At 50.8% G+C, this 22,761-nt stretch overlaps 1 protein-coding gene across 1 annotated transcript; it reads left to right on the forward strand.

Moving 5' to 3' along the window:
• The first annotated feature begins 4,475 nt into the window (after positions 1–4,475).
• GBX1 (gastrulation brain homeobox 1) lies at positions 4,476–22,222 on the forward strand. Its single transcript, XM_032840256.1, has 2 exons — positions 4,476–5,004; positions 21,443–22,222. Exons 1-2 carry the CDS (start codon positions 4,476–4,478, stop codon positions 21,994–21,996), a joined length of 1,083 nt encoding a protein of 360 aa, XP_032696147.1. The 3' UTR covers positions 21,997–22,222.
• Positions 22,223–22,761: the final 539 nt, after the last annotated feature.

A 22,761-nucleotide genomic window follows, 5' to 3' on the forward strand; every position in this document is an offset into this window, starting at 1 on the left:
TTATTCACTTGACAGAGCAAGCACACGCAGGGCGAGCAGCAGAGGGAGAGGGAGAAGCAGGCTCTCCACCGAGCAGGGAGCTGGATCCAGGGCTGGACCCCAGAACCTGGAGATCATGACCTCAGCTGAAGGCAGACACTTAACCAACTGAGTCACCCAGGCGCCCCTGAAGGATGCCTTTTTAAGGAGGATAGCAGTCAGGGAAGAAAGACCATGCAGAGTGGTCAGTGTGAGGGTCTGCTGCCCAACTTCACGCGTTCTGCCATTAGCAGGAAGTGGTAGGCAGGTCCTTTCTGGGGTTAGACATAAACAGACACTCTTGCAAGCCGGGGAGCTTCCTCCCCAGCCTCCTGGCTGCGGGTCCCGCGGGCCCAGAACCTCTCCCCGGTAATTGCTTTCCGTAATGTGTTTGCTCCAAACCAATTTCACGCCTCCGTGAGGACTCCGCCCTGCACTGGAGGCGCGGACCTCCCCACCACCAACCTACCCACGTGTAACGCGTGCTCACACACAAACGGCACGCAATTTAGACAACAGATACACGGGGTTCAAGTAACTGGGCGCGAAGAATATACATGAACCTACACGCACGCATACTAGACTTTAAGATTCTTGGGTACAATTCCCCCCGCCCACCCAGCGCGCTCCCAGTTTGATATCCGGCAGGGGCGCCCAGGGCGCACGCCCTAGGAAGGTTCACCTGGTCGGGCTCCTATGCCCTCGCACGTCTCCCGGGCTAACGCCAGGGGGCGCTGCAGTACTCCGCTCTCCGCTCACGCTGACGCAGTTGCGCGCTGCCGCCACCAGAGGGTATCCGCGGGCAGGGCCCGACGCCCATCGCGAGTGGACCCTCTCCCGCCAATAAGTGAGGCGGAGGTACAGATACTTCGGCTTTGACTTTAGAATACTTAGTTCCTCGTATCCTAGGGGCTGCCTTCCAAACCATGACGGGGAGGATAGATGGGGAGGTCCGATACAGGGACAAGCAGAAGAGGGTAGGTTCAACTCCTCTTACAGGCCTTGACCCAGCAGGTGAAATCCTTGAGTACCTGGACAGTCCGAGAAGCAGAAGGCTGTTGTGGACAGTGAGAAGAGAGCTTGCCCGCGGCGGGCCTGGGGGGCGCTCGGTTAGAGCAGCACAGCCTTCTGCTGGGAAAGAGAGGAGCCGGCTGTGTTCAGAGTTGATGGTGACAGCGTCTCCCCTGGTCCTGATGGGGAAGGGAAGGAGAGCCGCTGGTCCAGGGACTTCCCGACCACTGTGCTCTCCTTCGTCCATTTAGTACAGGAGGGAAAGGGATGTCGAAACGCATTTCTTCATGTTCGCTTGATCCTTGCCCTGGCTCCTGGGCTAGGCAGAGTAGATCCTAATCACTTGCTCTCACAGATGGAGCTGAGTCAGAGGGGCCAAGGTTACCTGGCTCTGTGAGGCTCGGAACAGGGACTTAACTCCAAGTCTTGTTACTCCAGCCCGTGCTTTTTTCCGTTGACCATTGGCCTCGGTTCCACAGCCTGCAAACGGGCAGGGAAGGGGAATGGGCTGCTTCAGCTGCCCCTATGTATGTGGCTTTTATCCTGGTTAGCTAGTGAATGTCAAGGACTATGCAGAAGTCACACTTCATGACCTAGCATGGCAGGGGACAGGTCGAGGACATAAACGGATTACAAAATACAGTGTCTCACAGACATGCGGCACACCAGGGCAATACAAAGTCCCTGGGGTTTCACTTGCCTCCTTCCAGAGTTGGTGGCCTGCTGGGATTTGTTGGCACAAGCTTTAAGGCTGAGCCCTCTGCCAGCTTGAGCAGAGGATTTCACTTTACTAAGTCTGGTTCTGGGCAATAAGCTCTTGGCTTGAGCTGGGTGACATACATCTTCAAGACCAGAAGGTCTTTAACCTTGAGTCTGTGACAGTGCATGACCCATTCTGTCCTACCAGAGAGTGACAGGCTTATAAAAGTGGCCTTTTATTGGGGGGCGCTCCTGGTGGGAGGGAGATGTTTAATATATATGCCCTTTTGAGCTTTTGGAATTTTGTACTACGTAATTTTATCACCTATACCAAAAACAAAAAAATAAATGAATGCAGTTCCTTTAAAAAAAAAGTCTCTTCCTTCATGCTTTATTTGATTGGTGTTGTTACTGCTCATATAGCTTTAATTTCAGGGATTGTAACCCAAAGCTCCTTCCATAATTTATCAAGCCCATAAGGCTCCTATTGTGTATCCCACACCGTAAAACCATCAAACCAAGTACTGACCTGTCATTTTTGAAGTACAGTACACTTTTGAAGACTGGTCTTCCCTCTTGGGACCATGAAGTGCTTGATTAATTTAACAAGGGATTCTGAAGAAGATCTTGAGGATGTACAAAGATCATCCTAGAACCCTAGTAGTGAGGCAGGGTTCCCGGACCTGAGGTGAGCCCCGTCTACGTTGCCTGTGGCAGACGTTCTCCCAGCAGACTTGTCTCTACGAGGTTTCATGAGTTTAACGTACAGCCCAGGACAGATCAAGACTTCATGGAAACCACCCATTTCTCCTTTTACCTGTCTGGCAAATTGTCCAGCATAAACAAAGAAACGTCTTCTCTAGGATCTCACCCTTTTCTGTCCCACCCCGGTGACCGTGTCTTTCCAGAGGCTGTTTTGTAATCGTCAGCCTGACTTTAGTGGTGGTCACTAGGCCATCACAACACTCCTGATTGGGACATAGGTCTCTTGAGATCCAGAGTTCGTTCCCGCACGCTCAGCCTTGGCTCAGAAAAACCAAGACCCTTAGGCACAGGTTTCCATTCTCACCTGAGCCAAGTAACTTTCCCAGTCTAGGCTGCATGTTCCTGAACCCGCCCAGCTTTGCTGTTACTTTTAATTAGCTTGGCTCTCGCCGGCCCCACCTGAATCAGTTTTCCAGCGGCCAGGTGACCTCTACTGTAGCTAGCTAGGCGCGCTCTGGGTGCTGAAACTCGGGGCGCGCTCCTGTTGACTTGCCTGTCGTTAGTCTTTTTTTGCCCGTTGACCTGGGCCTCCTATCAAGCAAGAGTATGCGAGACTTTTGCCTCTAGACTGACAACTATACCGCTGGGAACAGGGGGTGGGGGTGGTAAAAGACGCTTGCATTTCTGTGTTTGAGAATGGGGGAGGTGAGCAGAGTCATCTGCAATTAGCGAATAATTAGCGCTGCTGACCCTTGGGGCTCATCAGTGCTCCTGGGGCCAGCCCCCAGCAATCAGCTAGGGCAGGTCGAGAGTGTCAGGCCCAGGAATGAATAGGGCTCATCAGCGGTGCCGGAGCCTGGGAGCCAATCAGGGAAATTAATAGCAGAAGAGAGGGAGAGAGAGGGAGGGAGACAGAGATAGACAGACAGACAAGAGATACAGATATAGGTGAGAAATGAGAAAAAATAGAGTAAGACAACGGGGATAGGGAAAGAGAAGTAGGAATAATCAAATAGGAACAGGGATAGGAAGGAAGGACGGGAGGAAAGGGGAGAGTGGAGGAAGGAAAAGCATGTAAGGGATGGGGGAAAGGTGAGAGGAATGGTAAGTACTTGGCATAGTGTGGGTCCTCGAGGAAATTACCCACAGAGGCCGCGCTTGGGAGGAGGGACCGAGGAGGAAGGGGAAGAGCCAGTATCAGGAGAAAAGAGACCCGGGGAGAGGGGAATGGGGTCGGGAAGAAACTACCGAGGGGAAAGGGGCCCCCTGCAAGAGCTCTGAGCTGCGGCGCCCCGCGGCAGAGCGCGCCCCCTGGCGTTCCCGCCTCGCCGCCCGAGGGGGCGCGGAGGTCCTGTCCCGCCCGCGTGGCTGGGGCTTGCTCTCGGGGCGGCCGGGGAAGGGGCGTCGGGGGCGGGGAGGGACGCCGGGGACTGGCCCAGGGTCCGGCGGAGGACGGCGGCCCGGGGGCCTGGGGCGTCGTGGTCCCGCCCCGCCCGGTGCGCCCTCCTTGCCCCGCGGCCCGCGCCACGTCCACGCCCGGGCAGGGTGGGCCGAGCAGGGGCGGGCTGGGGGGAGGGAGGGGCGCCGGCCCAGCAGCTGCCGCCGCCTTCTCGTCGGCCGCAAACTTTCACAAAGCGGCGTGTCCGGCCTCATCAATCTCCATTAATAATAGTTGGTTGGGCCGCGGGGGGCGGGCGGGGGTCCCGGGCCGGCCGGCCGGGCCGCTGGGAACGGGCTCTGCGGAGGGAGCGGAGCCGGGCGCGGCAGCGGCGGGCGGAGGGAGGAAGTGAAGCGTAATTTGAGGAAGATGGATGAGTCCGGAGGGCGACACCCCCAGCCCGCCCGCTCGCCCGCCCCCTCCCTCCTTATGAGAGAGAGGGAGCGCGGCGCCGGAGCCACACTGCGCCGAGCCCGCGCCCCGCCGCCACCTCGGCCGGGAGCCTGGGAGCGAGCCCTGCGTGTCCGCGCGGGGCGCCCGAGCCGCGAGGCGCACGGCGGCGCCCAGAGGGGAGCGCCCCGGGGCGGCCGCAGCTCCGGGCACGATGCAGAGAGCTGGAGGCGGGGGTGCCCCCGGGGGCAGCGGCGGGGGCAGTGCTGGGGGCCCGGGCACTGCCTTCTCCATCGACTCCCTGATCGGGCCGCCGCCGCCTCGCTCCGGCCACTTGCTGTACACCGGCTATCCCATGTTCATGCCCTACCGGCCGCTGGTGCTGCCGCAGGCGCTGGCCCCTGCCCCGCTGCCGGCCGGCCTCCCGCCTCTCGCCCCACTAGCCTCCTTTGCCGGCCGCCTTACCAACACCTTCTGCGCGGGACTGGGCCAGGCCGTGCCCTCGATGGTGGCGCTGACCACCGCGCTGCCCAGCTTCGCGGAGCCGCCCGACGCCTTCTACGGGCCCCAGGAGCTCGCCGCTGCCGCCGCCGCCACTGCCGCCCGAAACAACCCCGAGCCGGGCGGCCGACGCCCGGAGGGTGGGCTGGAAGCCGACGAGCTGCTGCCCGCCCGGGAGAAAGTGGCAGAGCCCCCACCGCCCCCGCCTCCGCACTTCTCAGAGACTTTCCCAAGTCTGCCGGGTAAGTGCTGGGCCGACCAGGGCGCCGGGCGGGAGGCTCGTTCACTTGGAAATCCCAGGGAGCAGCTTGCTCAGAATCTCAGCACCTGCCTGGAGCCCTGGCCTCCCAGACCCCCCAGATGTGGGGTTCTGCAGAACCACCTCCAGTTCTGTTCCAAAGGCGGCACCTCTGGATCCCAGAATCCGCTGCCCTGCTAGGTCGTCCAGAGTGCCTGAAACCTCACCCGAGACCTCCCAGTACTCCCTTTCAAATCAGTACCTTTCCTCCCTGCATTCTAGTCTTCCAGACTTGGCTCCCACTTCTCTTTTTAGGGATCCCTTCATTTTTCTCCTCTGGGGAGAAGAGAGAAGCTGCAAGTGTGGGATTCCTGGAGACACTAGCAAGACCCTACGGTGAGGGGGCACCAGGGCAGCTGGCAGTTCAGTAAGGGGCCGGCAGTTCTGGCTTCGGAGAAGACTGGGCTGACCCCAAATGGGCTCTGGGAGTGCAGGGGCAAAGGGAGGGTCTTAAAGCCATGGTGACCAGTTGGTGACCAGCTGGTGACCTGTCTTTGCCTGAGTAGTAGAGGTCATTTCTGAATTGTCATATTTAGAGATCAGCCTTGGAGGACTGAGTAGGGGACCTAAGGGGACATTAGCGAGCAGGGGGCCTAGCACCTGCCGCACCAGGACTGATTGGGAGGTCAAGACGGAAGTTAAGGGCAGGGCTGGCTTGGGCGTGGCACAGACACCTGGAGTGGAGAATCTGGCTGAGATTCTGGAACCAGGGAGATTCTGCCAAGAGATCATGCAGGAATCCTGGCTTCTGCATGGGAAGACGCCTTCTCAATAGAGGCAGGGTGTATTAAACTGAACCCTGTTTAGAATCAAGCTTCCCGGAGTCCTCCTGACCTTCCTCATCCATCCTCAACCTCTCGCTGCTGGAAAAGCTTCCCCCTATCCAGGGGCAGATCCAGGTGTGGTGAGATCCAGAGCGTACACAATGTAGTGGGCTCTGTTTAAGAAAAACGGGCTGCATACAAGCGTGCGGCTCCTGAAGCTCAAACTTCTCTAGCACCAGGATGAATCCACATCTGCTTAGCTATTCCTTATATCAGCTTAGCGGGTAAAAGTGACCCCAGGAGGCCTGGGGTCTGACTGTAGCAGAGGCAAGAAGGAGATCCAAGAGTCCTTTTGTGTTTTGTCAGGAGAAGACAGCTCCTGGTGACAGGTTCCTGGGCCCTTCCGTGAAATTGTCCGATAGTCTGACGGCTCTTCCAGACCCCAAGTGCTGCTTACAGGGCCTGTCTTCCCCTCCTTTTCCCCTTTAGCTTTGGGCGTTTCGGCTTTGAGGATTCAGCTGTTGTTTTGTACCTGGTTAGGCCAGGGGGATCCAGTGACTGAAGTCTGAGCAGCACCCCCTAAGGGGGATCAAAAGGAAATTAGCAGCAACTGGAAGGTGGGAGGAAATGTCCACAAGATAAAAGGGCCCAGAGCGGAGCGGAGGGGAGGGGAAAAGCAGCTGACAGGACGATCCGAGGAAGAACGGATCAGTAGGATTTTCGGAATAATAGTCCTAAGGCAGAAACGAGCAAGCGGAGCAGGATGGCGTTGGGGGCAACAGGGGCTGGAGGAACAAGCAGACACCTGAGGAAGAGATGCGCTGGGCGGGAAGCAGGAAGGCAGACAACCAAGGGAAGAGGGACCTGGGGAGGATATGCCGAAACCATGGGAGAACTTGTCTTCCTCTTTCGGGCTGCCCTCCGTTGTTTATTTTGACCCATTTGTCAAATGAAGGCTCTTTTTCTGAAGCAAATAGAATATTGGCTGTAAAACCAGACAGCGAGAGAGAGAGAGAGAGAAGTAAGCAGAGGGAAAGAACAGAAGAGAAATGTTGAGGAAGGAAGAATAGAGGAAAGGAAGGACCAGCAAATGCACTCTGTCCCCTGATTGTTCAGAGAGAGAATATGAGAGAGGAGACGTCTGTCTGTTGGAAGAGAGAAGTATAAGGGATTTCTAGCCTGGGCTAGTTGAAGAGGGAACAGCATGTCTGGGCCAGAAATGTGTGTGTGAAAGAATTCTGTTCTGAGAGGCTTGGGAGGGAGCTAACTCAATGTCCGGGTAGGAAACAGGGAAGTGTCCACACTAGGAGTAATTATTTGAAAAATGTTTTTCCGTACTGGGAGTGATCGTGAACTGGAATTTATATACAGAGAATGATTGAAGGAGAGATCATAATCTAAGGGAAATATTGGAAGTCATCAGAAGACACCTGTTCTTGGAGTAAAGACTAGAATGATGGGAAGGAGATCTTACAGGGGAAGAATTCTGAGAGCTGGTGGCATGAAGGTAATCACTCATATTGGAAGGAGATACACATAAAGGGTTTATAGTGGGGCTTGTGAGACAGGGCAGGAAGGAGAGATTTCAGAAGAAGCACTCGAAGAGGATAGTGACTGGGAGATCTATCTGTGACCCCACTTCTTATCATTCTCAGTATAGACTCTCCTGACGCTGCCTTACCACGCCACTCACGTCCACCTGCCCAGTCATCATTTATTTTCCCCCATGAAGTAGTTCAGAAAAGAGGAGGAAATTCCAGAAATGTTAGACATGAATTCAGTTTGGGGAGTGATGACACATGGCCTGTGCTGAAAATGGTGGGAAAATGAATACTCTATTTTGGGAATTGTATTAAACTATTTATTGTGAAATGAGAGTTTTCGCTTGAATAATGAGACTGAAACCTCAACATTAGAAGAGTTTGGAGAAAGAATGCTATCTTTAAAATGACAGACGAGGAATTGCTGTTCTAGTGTGAATGGCTGACATGGGTCTGAGATTATTAATTGACATATGTTTAGTGTTTTACAGTTACTAGCCCTGTTAAATGAAATTATAGTGAAGATAGGCCAATCTGGAGAATGATGAATGAAGCTCTTCTGTTGGGAAATACTATTTTTAAAAATTTTTTTGCTTCGAGTTGAGAGAGACACCACCTTACTACAACTGATGAAGAAAATAACTTTATTATGATTCGGTTGCGGGGGCAGAAACTATATTAACAGGCAAAAAGAAATGCCATGTATGGAAATAACGGGTAGAAAAGGCATTGAGAATGGTAGATTGAAAATAATTCTAGGTTTAGAATGTGGGGACAGTGAGGATAATTGGGGAAGGTGTCTTAGCAGAAGTGATTAAAGAGGAGAGAATTTTGAATTCATAGAAAAGATTTAAAAGTGTGAATCAACAGAAGAGCCCAGAGTAGTGCTGTCTAACAAGCTGTTTATGTAATTAAAACATTAAGAGCCATCTTAGAAAGGTAGAAATAAACAGGTGAAATTAATTTTAATAATACATTTTATTTAGCCCAATATATCCAATACTATTTTAGCATTACTCAATATAAAAAAATGTAAGGAGATATTTTATACTCTCCCTCCATGTTATCTTTGAAATCCCTGTGTATTCTACCTTTAGCGCATCTCAGCTCAGATTAGCCACGTTTCGGTGGTCGGTAGCCTCACGGGGGCAGTTGCGACGTGTATTCACTGACATAAGAGATCTAGAGAGTCGTGAGGACGGAGTCATGTGAAAGTGATAGGGAAAAGGAGCTTTGAGTTATGTGGTAACAGACTCTTTGCTGTATTAGGAATAAAGGAGAAAAGATAGCAGTAAACTCTAAATGACAGAAGGAAAAGAGAATTCTGCCTTGAAAGAGTCGGGCGGTGATGATTCCGTTGCATGTGAAGGTGCATGTGAGCTCCGCTGAGAGGCATCAAAACTGACTTGCAGATGTGCACTTGCTCCTCTCAGCAGCATTGTGTGCAGATGATCCTGTGCTGGGGACGACGGAAGGTCTGTCCATCTGGAGAAATGCAGGAGGAAACTTTAAACTGGGGGGCTTAGAGCCATGACTCAGGGAGAAAGGAGTTGGATTGCTTGAACAATTTTTTTTCTTTTTTTAAAGATTTTATTTATTTATTTGACAGAGAGATCACAAGTAGGCAGAGAGGCAGGCAGAGAGAGAGAAAGGGGAAGTAGGCTCCCTGCCGAGCAGAGAGCCTGATGCGGGGCTTGATCCCAGGATCCTGAGATCATGACTTGAGCAAAGGCAGAGAGGCTTAACCCACTGAGCCACCCAGGCATCCCAGGAGTTGGATTGCCTGAAAAAGACTTAAGAAGTGAAGAATGGGGGCACCTGGGTGGCTCAGTGGGTTAAAGCCTCTGCCTTCAACTTGGGTCATGATCCCACGGTCCTGGGATCGAGCCCTGCATTGGGCTCTCTGCTCAGCAGGGAGCCTCCCTTCCTCATTCTCTCTGCCTGCCTCTCTGCCTACTTGTGATCTCTGTCAAATAAATAAATAAAATCTTTTTTTTAAAAAGTGAAGAATGGTAGATAATCCATATATAATTGTTAGATGGATGGTAAAAATATAGTGAGATTGACATGAAAGATAATGCCCGTGTTGAGCATGGTGAAGAAAACATTTGGAAATAAAACATAGAGATGATATAGGAGAGAATATGATCAAACAAAATCAGGAGATGGCAGTGTAGTGAACATTATTTTAAAAACTAAAAAAAATTAGCTAACTTTTAATTATTTTGTCTTAGCAAGTGAGCCGGGGAGGGGGGCAGAGGGAAAGGGAGAGAATTTCAAGCAGACTCCCCGCTGAGCACAGAGCTTGACATGGGGCCCAGTCCCAGGACCCTGAGATCATGATCTGAGCTGAAACCAAGAGTCAGACACTTAACTGAGTCACACAGGCACCCCAAAACTGGCTAATTTCTGAGCAGTGATTGGCAATAATGATGGAAATCATGCAAGGAGACTAGGGAAACTTCCTAGGAGCACAATATTTGAGGGCTGATTACTGTAAGCAAAGCACCTGATTATAGCAGGAGACTATTTTAGATGCCCCACTGATTAATTTTTGATCAGGTGCCCATTTTGACTGTCCAGATATATTTACTGATGAGAAAGGGAAATAATAATGTGACATGAAATCAGAGACTTCTGTTGTTAGAAACAGGAGGGAAATTTTTCTTGGAAGTGATGGATGGAGACCCATGATTTCCTAGAAATGCTGAGGAAGGCACACAGTGAGAGTGTTGGTTCCACTGGTATTTCTAGGAAGGCACATGTGGCATTAACTTACTGCATTAACTTAATGATAAGGTTGAAAGAACATTTATCAAGGAGGTGTGACACTTGCGCTCAGGTGTCAGCTCTGTCCCTTAGCTGCACAACCGTGGCCAATTGCTTCCTTCAATTCAGGGAACGTTTATTGTGTGTCTGTGATGGACTTACTGTACTCCAGACACTGCGGGAGATTCGAAGTCATACAGCATCTCTAGGCTTTAGTCTCCTCATCTGTAACATAGAGGTTGATTCAGATTATTTTTAATGTTTCTGTCCATTCCATAAAATAAAAGTTTGTTTTTCTAGCTTTGATATTTAAAGTAGGGTTCTAACATGGATTTCATGGTCTTATAAACAGATCTATTCATTATGGGTAAGGAAAAATTACGTCTTTATTTTTACTAACTTCTAACTAAAATTTGGCATTTTCTTTAGCTACGAGTGTAGAGCAGAAACCATAGTAGTTTCAGCAACAGAAATTATAGGTCACAGTGGCTTAGTCATTAAGCGTCTGCCTTCTGCTCAGGTCATGATCCCAGGGTCCTGGGATCGAGCCCCGCATTGGGCTCCCTGCTCGATGGGAAGACTGCTTTTCCCTCTCCCCACTCCCCCTGCTCTCTTCCCTCTCTCACTGTGTTTCACTCTGTCAAGTAAATAAAATCTTAAAAAAAAAGAAAGAAATTACAGATATTTGTGTCACCAGGAGAATTTACAGGTATTTTCTTATAAATGTATAGACTTTGGAGGCGTCTTGTTTAATGAATTAATAAAGAAACATATATGATTATAACACAAATTCATTTTTAAGTATCCGAAAACTGCCTTTTTCTATAGTTAGCTTCTGATGTAATCCTATGTGTTTTATGTTATATACCTAAAAGCATTATCTAAGAAGGGGTTCATAGGTTGTATCAGACTGCCAAGGAGTTCATGGCACAAATAGGGTTAAGAAGCCCTGGTTGAGAGATCCCAGAACGACAAGGCGAAAATTTTATCTGGAGGTTTGGAATACTGAGGTGCCTTATACCACAGTGAAGGTGAGAGTTGGGAGGCTCGAGTAGAAAAGGGGGATCTCTGCAATGATGTATGGAAATGTGGGGGTGTGTGTGTTGATGATTAGGAGGATAATTCCTATACTCAGAGTGATGGGCATAGATGGTCTATGTTGGGAGTAATGGGAGCAAGGCAGTAATTGGAATAATGAGGGGGAAATGCTTTTTTTTAAAGATTTTATTTATTTATTTGACAGAGCGAGAGATCACACGTAGGCAGAGAGGCAGGCAGTGGGTGGGGGAAGCAGACTCCCCGCCGAGCAGAGAGCCGGATGCGGGGCTCGATCCCAGGACCCTGAGATTATGACCTGAGCCGAGGGCAGAGGCTTTAACCCACTGAGCCACTCAGGTGCCCCAAAGGGGGAAATACTTTAATTGAAAGGAGGAACATGGTATGGCGAACCAAGTGCTTTGCAGTGAAACTAATGTAATGGCGGGAAGCTGCAGGCAGAAATTTTTCCTCAGAAGTAACCGGGAAAGGAGGATCTTTGCCTTGACGTGGGAATTAGGGAATAGAAATGACAGCATAATGGAGCCAATGTACAAAAAGGGAAACTGAAATAGGAATGGTGACAGGGAAAGAGTTTTTATCTAGAGGGAACAAAAAAAAAATATGCCCCATGGTGGGGTAGGAGAGAGGAAGCCCTGGTTCCGAACCAATGGAAAGGACAGAGCCCTCGATGCAGGTGATGGCGCCCACGGCCACACTGTCCATGACGGCAAACAAAGAGGTCTGTGTTGGGAGCGATGGAGAAGAGGTTGGGGCATTTCACTGGAAATATGGGAGAAAATTGGTGGCTTAAAGTCATGTGGAAGAAATACTGATGTGCTAATTGGGAGAAAGAATTCGGGGAGAAGAGATGCTTGAATCTGGTGTGATAGAACAGCGATTCCCACAAGTTGAATTAAGTTGTAGTGGGAAGAGACAACGCAGTTACACACGTCCTTGGGAAGCAACATCTCCATTCCCTTCCCACCATGGGAGGGAAAGGAATGACCTTTGAGTGATGAACTAGAAATCTGTGTTAAAAGCAAGGGGGCTGCAGGGCCTCACAGAGACTAGGGTGTGAAAATGGAGGAAGGAAGAAACAGAAAGATCCCTCCGAGCTGGGGGTAATGGGAGACGGATTTCTTGCCTGAAATGTGGAGGCAATGGTATTACAGTGGAAGTCTGCGTTGGGAGCGATGGGAGGAAGACAAAATCATCCCGAGAGCGAAGGTAAGAAGCGCTTTGTGCTGGAATGGGTGACCACTTTCTGCACGTGATGCGCAGCTCCTGGGAGCTCGGGACTCAGGGACCCTGGCCGCACGTGTCTCTGTCGCTTCACTTCCTCATCAGTACAATTAGGGCTTTGACTCAGATGACCTCCAAGGTCACTTCCGGCTCTATAATTCTGTTTTCTCTTTAAGGATACCTTTATTAATGCATTGTTTCCTTAAAAAAAAAAAAAAAAAACCACCCTGAGCAAAGGGGTTGAGGAAAATTCTCTCCTTGCCAGTGCTGAGTTATGGTAGCCCAAGAGGAAGGCAGGCTGGGATGTGGGTATCTTGAGGTGGAATCAGGGCTGGGCTTTAGGATGGAAAAGGCTTTGTCATTTTGGATTGGGGAAGGGTGTCTGGAGCTATGGCTGTGTATGTTTGTCCTATTAAATGAGAGAGAGAAACATTTCATGAAGGTGAGCAATCTTGTTGAGGCCAAAAAGATTGGGGATCTCTTGTGCCCGGCTTTACCTGGTGAGGAAGGAGGGGAGTGAGGAAAAGAAAAGTTGTGGAATCAGTTCCCGGACTTCTCTATTATCTCTTCATCTGGTACGATATTTGTGATGGGCGACATGAGACTTCAGTGTTTGCGAAAGAGATGGGGGAGGCGCAGGCGACCAAGCATGGGCTTTGGATACAGCCCTTGATGCGACCATCTTTTTTTTTTTTTTTAAGATTTTATTTATTCATTTGACAGAGATCACAAAGTAGGCAGAGCAGCAGGCAGAGAGAGAGGGAGAAGCAGGCTCCCCGCTGAGCAGAGAGCCTGATGCGGGGCTCGACCTTGGGGCTCAGGACCCCGAGATCATGACCTTAGCCGAAGGCAGAGGCTTAACCCACTGAGCCACCCAGGGGCCCCCGGGGAAGAATTCTTTACCAAGAACTGGCTAGGAAACGCGACACTCTCTATTGATAAGGAGAAATACAGCTGGGAGTAATGACAGAAACCGCACTGTGTTCTGAGAGCTGTTTCTGCGGGAAACGCCAGAACAGAACCAATGTATGCATCTCAGAAGGGTAGATTTCATCCTTTTTCCTTTGGCTCTTTCTCCCTCCTTTGGTTTCTCTGTCTCCAATTTGGGACATTCTCTGTGGATCCCAAGACCACCCAAAACCCTTTTTTGCCCACTGGGGCCTTCTTCTTCTTTTCTTTACATTGTATATATTAAAACAAAACAAAACAAAAAACAAACTACCTCTCCTTTCTTCACCAGAGTTCCTATTCTGTCATATAACTGATCTCAGGTTGATATCTGGAGCAAAGCTACTGGATTAAAATAATTCATACTCAGATGGACTAAGGACATTTTTAAAAAGATTTTATTAGAGAGAGAGAGTGGGATGTGGGGCAGAGGGAGAGGGAGGAGAGAAGCAGACTCCCCACTGAGCGTGGCCCCTGATGCAGGGCTGGATCTTCCGACCCCGAGATCACAAACTCAGCCAAAATCAAGAGTCAGATGCTTAACCAACTGAGCCACCCAAGCGCCCCAGGGAGATTTTTTTTTTAAGTCCAAGTGAATTTCAAACTGGTGGAATGTTAGGTGGTGTTATTAGGAATAATTTCCGGTAACATGGAAACATTACTTGGGATGGGAGAGCTGTGGGAGTGAGGAGGAGAGGGTTACTTTCCCTGGGGTCACGTGAACTTTGTCGCTTCCAGTTACAGCAGTGCATGGAGAACTCTGGTTTGTGAGTGAAAGTAGCTCAACTCCAATTTAAGCTGAAATGGTCATTGATTGATTCACAGGACTCTAAGTTCAGGGGTTGAGTGGATCCAGAAATGCAAACGGTGTTATTAGATCTTTCTTCCCTTTCAGCCTGGCCCCTCTCTTTCTTTGCCTCATTCTCTCCTTAAGAGAAGGAAGGAGGCACAAGCATCAGCAGATCTAATTTTTATAATCCCAGGTTGAGATCCCAGTGGATTCTGGCTTATACAAAATTCTGGGGTAACTGATAAACTAGCTTGAGTCCAGTCTCCAGGGAGATGGGAGAGATGGGATGTTGGGATTGGTCAGATCCAAGTCATGTGCCTACGTTGTCACAAAGGTGGGGAGATGTGATTGACGGTCCCACTGTACTAAGTAGCTGATGAAAAGCAGTGCCCAAAGGAAGGGGGTGTTATTAGTGAACAAAGGGACGAAGGGACGCTGAGCAGACAAAAACAGACCCCAAGCAGATGTCCTCCTCCCCCAGAAAGAAAGGCAGGGATGTATCTTAACTCCTTTTCAGTCTCAGGGAGAAAAACCTTCTCCCTAGCTAGAGAAGTAGCTCTAGGAGTGATGGAAGAGACAGCGAGAGGGGAGCTCTGTAATGAGGAAGGTGGGGAGACATGAGGGTGGTAGGAAAGTGTTCCTCAGTGAGGCCGATTCCTGGTTAGACAGAGCTGCACTTGAGGGAGGGGGGATGCATTTGTAAACTAGAAGCTAGAAAAAAGATGGACATTAAACCAAAACCGTTTCTGTAGCTTGGCAGTAGTATTTTTATTTTTATTTTTTTAATTAATTTATTTGGCAGAGAGCACAAGTAGGAGAAGTGGCAGGCAGAGGGGGAAACAGGCCCCCCACTGAGCAGGGAACCCGATGTGGGACTCGACTCCAGGACCCTGGGATCACTACCCGAGCCGAAGGCAGACGCTCAACTGACTGAGCCACCCCGGCGTCCCAAGCAATAGTATATTTAAACGAGAAAATAATTTCTAAATAAAAGGAATGCTGACTGGTTGGGTTACATCATACAAAGCAGTAATGGCAGAAAAAAACAGATCTGGTAGGAATTTTGTCTTGGGGAAATGACAGGACTAATAGCCTATTCAAGGACAAAGGTGGAATTTGGTAAGTGGGGCCACTCCTCTGTCGACTGTGAGAGCCTCCTCTGAGCGTGGTAAGGGGAGACATTAATGATCAGGCTAGGGCTCTGGAGTGGAAAGTGAAAGGGAGGAGGTCTGTACCGAAACCGGATTTGGTAGCGAGGGTATATATCTGATGAGGCATCTGGGCATTTACTTGGAATGGGAGGGGAAGGGGTCGTAGGAGCATTGGTTGGAGATTTCAGGGACCAAGTTTCCAGACATTAATCTGTCTGTAGCTGTGTGACGTAGGAGAATCATTTCATCTTTCGGAAACTCAGTTTTCCACCTGAAATAAGTTTGTCAACCTTCTATTAGTGCTACTAATAGGTCTACTCTGTTTCAATGAGTTGCTTCAAGGTAAATAATACGTGTGAAAATGTTGTGGAATGTCAAAGATAACAAGGGTGCCCTTGGCAATGGTAGGGCTGCTCCGTCATGAAGGGAGCTCTGAGCAGTGGGGAAATTGCCCCGAACCTGTCTTCCAGGTCGGAGGGGTTCTGGATTGCGATGGTGTAGAGAAAATCTTCATGTCAGTTTGGAGTAAGGAATGTGGAAGGGTCATCAGAAGAGTGGAGAGAGAGAAAGTGAACGTGAATGTTTTGTTTTTTTTTAAAGATTTTATTTATTTATTCGACAGAGACAGAGAGATCACAAGTAGGCAGAAAGGCGGTGGCGGGGGGACAGGCTCCCTGCTGAGCAGAGAGCCCGATGCGGGGCTCAATCCCAGGACCCTGAGATCATGACCTGAGCCAAAGGCAGAGGCTTGACCCACTGAGCCACCCATGTGCGTTGAAAATGAATGTCCCTTACTGCATCTGAAGTTATAGGGAGGAGGAGTAGCATGAAATTAGCGGGAACGAGTGAAACACAAATTGGAAGTAAACTAATTGTTATAAATGATGGGAGAAAGTACTGTCTCAGAAAGAACAGAGAAATAATTCTGTCCTGGGCATTATGATGAAGATTTAGAAATGAGAATGTGGTAAACATGCGTCTTTTTTGAGGGATGACTTAGGTTTCTTTCTACCTTTTGACGTCCCCCAAATTGTTCTGGATTCAGGAAGCTGAGTAGGTGGCCCAGGACGATCAGGGGGAGACTTATGGTCCTAACAGTAGTTCGGGGAGGGTGAGGGGGAAGTCGTATTGGAAGTAGAGGGAAGAGAAGTCAAAACCAAGTGTAACAGGGGTAGGGGGAGACTTCTCTTCCATGGATAGTGAAGGCTGTTGATTTTATAGAAGCTAAAACAGGGGAGGATGAATGAGGGGCAGTGCAGGGGCTCGGTGGGTTCCCAAAGCTGGGAGTCTAAAGTGGTTTTCTGCACCACAACCCGGGCCCGCCGTTCTTGGTGACCACAGCTGTGGACTCCCCCTCTAGATGGTGCAAATATGGTGCTATTTATTGTTTCTCCTGGAGAATACCTACCACGGATTCTGTGGCCCTTGATTTCTTCCCCAGCCTGACCAGATCCATTCGCAAGATGGGCTTTTCTAGCTCTCTGGTGCTGCTTCCCGTCCTCTTGGAAACAAGGCCCCACACCTTGTGTATCCCTGGAGCCCAAGTACCGCTCTCTGGACGTGGGAAGGTGCCCCAGGCAGGACCTGACAACCATGGGGCAGACCTGGTGGTTTTTGGTTCTCGGGGTAATAGCGTCCCCTGCGAGAAGTCACAAGAACACTAGATGTTTCCTGGTAACAGTCTCCCCCACGCTCATTCCCCGTGGATAGATACCACACTTCTCTGAGACTCTAGACACCTAAGGAACAAGCTGAAAACTCAACATTTTCTTATATTACCAATAACCTCATCTTCACACACAGAGAACAGAACCTTCCTATCTGTTTGGCCTACCTATATACATAGTCAAATTGTTTCCAATTTTAAAATGTTCCTTTTGCTAAAAATTATTCTCATCAGAATCCTTTCCCATGTAGAATTTTCAATGAAGCCTCATTTTGCAGATCAAGGTTTGTTTTTTTTTCCCCCTCATATCAACCAATTATAGCATCTGCAATTAGTAATTTGCTTTTATGGACATTATATCTACCAAGTCCAATTATTCTAAATCAAATTTTGCAATTAGAAATTTTATCAGAAAGATTTGCTTCCATCAGTTTTTAGTCAACAGTTTTCTGTGTGCAATTTTTGTTTTATTTTGTTTGATTATATTTACTATTAATATTCATTACAATTCAGATAAAAGAAAGTAGCTTGCATTTATTTTGTAGCTAGTCCATAAGAAAACAGTAAGCCATTTCAGGATCGCTATATTGTTACGGACTGGGCTACTGCAGGGCCCGTCTGATTCCGCTGAGCATGTGTCCTCTTCAGGTGTCGATTGTGGCTTAAAGTGCTCCATCTCGGTGGAAGGAAGGTAGGGGGTGTGATTTTTCTTGTTTTGTTTTTAAGCTTTTTGCTCTCTTTTTCTCTGATTCTTTTCCCCCTATTTTCTAGCCCTTCTCTAAACTTTCCAGCCCCTTCGGTTTCTCTGACTCATCATTTCATTCTCCTACCACTTGTCTCCTGCCCCAGTCCTCTTCCTGCCTGCTTTGGCCCTTTCTTTCCCACATCTCAGTGTCCCTCACTGCCCCAGACCCTCTCCTTGGAGGGCGTAGCTGTATTTCTCCCTCCTGGTTGTTTTCCCGCATCGCCCCACTCCCACCTCCTTCCACGAGTTACTTATCAGAGCCCTCAGTGTCATGATCATAAAGGCTCAGAGAGAAACTCTTGCCCCTGCCATTCGGCCTCCCACTGGGATCAAGTACCCAGGAGAGGTTGCGGACCTGTGTCCCTTGTATGGCTTTGAAAGCAGCGCTGAGGGAGGTATGCTTCTGTGGGCTTGATTTTATGGAATCTGTCTGAAGACAGAGGGATGAATGGTATAATCCCGGGAGGGCCCTGCCGGATCCAGGAGCCTGGGAGCCCCATCTCAGTCATCATCGGTGAGATTTATTGGACACCCCCTGGGTGCTCGGAGCTGTGCTAAATGGTTTCATCCTTCAAGCCCTGAAATCTAGTTTCTGCCTTTTTAGCAGCTGTTTAGAATATGCAATACTGGACTGAGTTTTTACAAGATTTTCTTCTTTTTTGTTATGCACTGGGTTTTAAAAATTGAAAGAGGATTTAGCAGTGATGTGAAGGATTTCCCTTTCTTTCTTTTAGCATAAGATCCTAGAGATCCCCACTGCATGTGGGCTTCTGCCAGGCTAACGTGAGATCAGAGGTCATACTGGAAAGTGGGTAGAGTGATACTCATGGAGACAATGTCTTCTGGGCGCTGGAGGGCGGAGGCTGTGCGGACTATTTTAGGAGAGGCTTGGGAAAGGAAGAACAGAGGTGGGGACAGAAGACGGAGAGAAAAGGAGGAAGGGAGAGAGAGAGTGTTTGGGAATAGTTTTTTATTTAGTCAACAAGTCAGCAATATATTGAGTGCCTACTCTGGGCAGATGATTTTCTAGATGAAGACACAGCAGTGAAGAAATATATTAAAACTCCCTACCTTCATGAAGCTCATATTCTAATAGGAAAAGACAGCCAGTTAAATAAATGAATAATGTGGGTGATGTGTACTATCATTACAAAGCAGAAAAGGAAGATAGAGGTACTGGGGGTTTTCATTCTAAGAGGATGATCGGGGAACATCTTCTTGGTGAAGTACAGACCTGAGGGAGACAAGGAATGAGCGAATGCAGAAATCTAGGTGGGCAGTGTAGTATTCTGAACAGAAGAATCATCTGGGGAAAGAGCAGGGGAGAGGAGAGCAGGGGCAGGGGAGGGCAGGGGAGGACAAGAGCAGGGGAGAGGGGAGCAGGGGCAGGGGAGGGCAGGGGAGGACAAGAGCAGGGGAGAGGGGAGCAGGGGCAGGGGAGGGCAGGGGAGGACAAGAGCAGGGAAGCCAGTTGGGAGAACAGGCTGATGAACCAGGCGGGACATGATGGTGACCGGGACTGTCGGATGCAGGGGACTCCGTGAGTGGGGACGGGCTCGGGCTGTGAGAGAGAGGAGTGAAGCCTGCTTGGAACAAGGAGGATGGAATTCCCACTAACCAAGCTGGGAAGGACGTCCGGAGTTCTGTTTGGGACATGTCAAGTCTGAGTTCTGTGAAAATGGAAGATAGCGTGGGGAGGAGTTGTTAATGAGGGAAAGAACCAAGGATGTGACTCCTGCAGAAAACAACACGGGTTTGGGTAGAATGAGGTCTGGGAGGAAGCGCGGGATGGATGGCAAGAAGCAACCTCTGCAGATAGACCAAGGGACGGACGGACATATGTCTCGCGGGTGCTTGAGAAGCCCAGGAAGCTGCTAGAGGGAGCGGAGAGCACTCACGGAGGCAGGGCAGGGATGGGTAGGCTGCATGAGCCTAAAGGAGGGCGCAGGGCGCGCCACACGGATTTTGAAATTAAATAAAGGAAGCCCTACAGGAACAAAAGGCAGGGGCTGGGGATAAAAATACCCTTGAGGTGTGAAGGACGCTGAGAGAGGGACGTGGGCGACCTGGACGTGGGCTGAGAAGTCTGGCCCCTCGGGAGGTGTGAACAAGGCTCTAGGACCAGGACGAGGTATGACTTGCTGGCGTCCGGGAAGGGGAAGGGACTTTGGGTTGGGGAGGGCTCCTGGGCTGGTCCTGGAGACCCCGAGATGCTCCTTCTGGAGCACAGGCACTTGGAGAGGGGGCTGGAAGGTGTTCAGAGCACACGGCCTGCTCCTCTTATAGGGCATCTCACTGTTCCCTGAAGTTCTTTTACCTCGGGTTGTTTCTCGCCCCCGGTCCGGGCAAGGCGCGGTGGTTACAGACAGAGGCGCTCCGCCCTGGGGAAACCCCAGCCCCTTCACACCGTGAGCTCCGGGGCAGCGAGCGGACTCGTCGGTGTCCCGCTTGCCTAGTTCCTCTTGCTCGCTTCCCTACTGGCCAGTTTCCTTCTGACTTTTCTTCGTTGCTTATTGGCTCTTTGGGCAGAAAACAAGGCAGCTGTACAACTCTGCTGCTGAAAACATTTGCGATCCGTCACTTGCCGTTCTGACAAAACTGTCCGCGGATGAGATTAAAACTGATGACTGAATTAAGTATTAGAGTTACATATAGATGTAAAACATCGGCTATGGCTATGATTGTAATCAGTCATCTACCAAGTGAGTCAGATTTCTTCTACCGTTTTCCCTTGTTGCCCTTCTCGTTCTTCATCGTCTGCCACCTTCCCTCCAGTTCGTCCTGCTGACATCAAGCTCAGGGGCCTCTGGATTGGGAACTTGAGCAGAAAGCAGCTGTGTGTGCTGCTCCCGCGTCCTGGTTGGGAGACAGATGTCATTTGACGGTTGAGGAGGGGAGACTGCAAGGGGCCTAGGAGAGCTGAGGCCCGGGGAGAAGCTCTGCGCTGGGAGGGCGCGCCCTTCTGCGCTGGCTGGGTTGGTCACGGAGAACGGGAAGTAGGGGTAAGGACCCACCCAAATCCCTTGGTAACATTTCTTGGGCCCAGACTTGCGGTGGCGGGGCCGGTGAGAATGGGGAATCAGAGGACCCTTAAGTTTCCATCTGGAAATGAGATTCTGAGATCCTGGATCTAGGGGAAGAGGGGAAGTGGGAAGCCAGAAGCCAGAGCAGAGCTCAAGCCCGGGGCAGGTGAGGGTCCCCAGGAGAGTAACAGGCCGGCAGTGTGATCTCCCCGTCTACCCCACGTTAGCACTGCGTCCTGCCTAGAGCAGCAGGAAGGCTGGAGAGCCAGGCCCACACTGCTTGACGCTGGCACCCATGCTGTCTGGATTTGGAGGGGTGGCAAGTGAGTGAAAAGCCCTTGGCCCAGGGTCTGGAGAAAGCTGGGAAGGCTAGTGGGTCGGGAAAATGAGGTGGGTGACAGTGAAGTTGAAGCCGGGAGTAGCATCCCTTTGATGTACACTGACCGCCCCCTCCCCACGCCTGTTACGGTGAAATCTGTGCTGGTTAATACCTTTCTTTCCATTTCTTTGTCTTCCCTGAACCTCTTCCCCACCCCACATCCTGGATGTGCTGTCCTCGTCTCCCCTCCTCCCCATCGCATCCCTTCCTTGTCTCTTCCTGCTGCCGTTCTGTCCGTGCCTGGCCGTGGTTCCACGTGCCTCCTCCAACCTGCTGCCTTTTCCTCGCCTGCTCCTTGCCCATCCGTTGGTTTGCGCTCCCCGCAGCAGAGGGGAAGGTGTACAGCTCTGATGAGGAGAAGCCGGAGGCCCGAGCAGGAGACCCAGCAGGCAGCGAGCAGGAGGAAGAGGGCTCGGGCGGTGACAGCGAAGACGACGGTTTCCTGGACAGTTCTGCAGGGGGCCCCGCGGCTCTCCTGGGACCTAAACCGAAGCTAAAGGGAAGCCTGGGGACTGGAGCAGAGGAGGGGGCACCGGTGGCCGCAGGAGTCACAGCTCCGGGGGGCAAAAGCCGCAGGCGCCGCACAGCCTTCACCAGCGAGCAGCTTTTGGAGCTGGAGAAGGAGTTTCATTGCAAGAAATACCTGAGCCTCACGGAGCGGTCCCAGATCGCGCACGCGCTCAAGCTCAGCGAGGTGCAGGTCAAGATCTGGTTTCAGAACCGGCGCGCCAAGTGGAAGCGCATCAAAGCCGGCAACGTGAGCAGCCGCTCCGGGGAGCCCGTGAGAAACCCCAAGATTGTCGTCCCCATTCCTGTGCACGTCAACAGGTTTGCCGTGCGGAGCCAGCACCAACAAATGGAACAGGGGGCCCGGCCCTGAAGGGCTCCCAAAGATTTCCGAAGCAAAGCATCTGTTCCCGGGCCTGCCCGGAGACCGGGTTAGGTTCTGTGCACCCAAGGGGCTCCCGCTGTGATCCTGCCCTGGGAGGGGGCTCGGGCGGCCACTGACTCTAGTGTTAGCTGTGCTCTCCTGGCAACCGGGGACTCGGGCACTGGGCCCTGAGCCTATTCCAGAGCCCCTCAGGCTGGGGGCTTCAGGGTGCAAGGGGCTTGGGTGCTCGATGCTGAGCTGCTGTGGGGATCGAGGACTCCTGGGGAGGGGGTGGGTTCTAACACGCCGAGGGCCTGGAAGGTTCCCAGGAATGACTTCTCACAGGGGTGGGGAGAATTCAGGATGAAGCCTAGCCAAGCTGATCGCAGCTCCTTATTTATTTTCTGTAAAGTTTGTATATATGGAGCTACCCGTCTCCGTCTGTCTGTCTGAACCCGAGGCTGGGAAAGGACTGTGTCCCCTCCATCTTCAGCCAGGGTTCAGGTCCACCTACCTGCCTCGTGCTGGGGCCTATCTTGTCTGTCTGTCGGACAGGGCACACGAAGAAATAGAAACTGTCACTAACCTCCTTAGAACCCCTCAGCATAACTGTCTCCCCTTGTCAACTACCTCCACTTCCCGTCTGGGTGCTGCCCACACTGTCCACACCTCTCGACCCATGTCCCGCCACAGCGCTTCCCTCTCCCCATTAAACAAGGCAAGCTTCTTCATCTCTGCTTTCTTCTCTTGGAGAGAGCTGGCAGACGTCAGGAG

Source organism: Lontra canadensis, unplaced genomic scaffold, assembly GCF_010015895.1.
Source record: "Lontra canadensis isolate GAN:19392208 unplaced genomic scaffold, GSC_riverotter_1.0 scaffold111, whole genome shotgun sequence".
In the NCBI taxonomy this organism is placed as follows: domain Eukaryota; kingdom Metazoa; phylum Chordata; class Mammalia; order Carnivora; family Mustelidae; genus Lontra; species Lontra canadensis.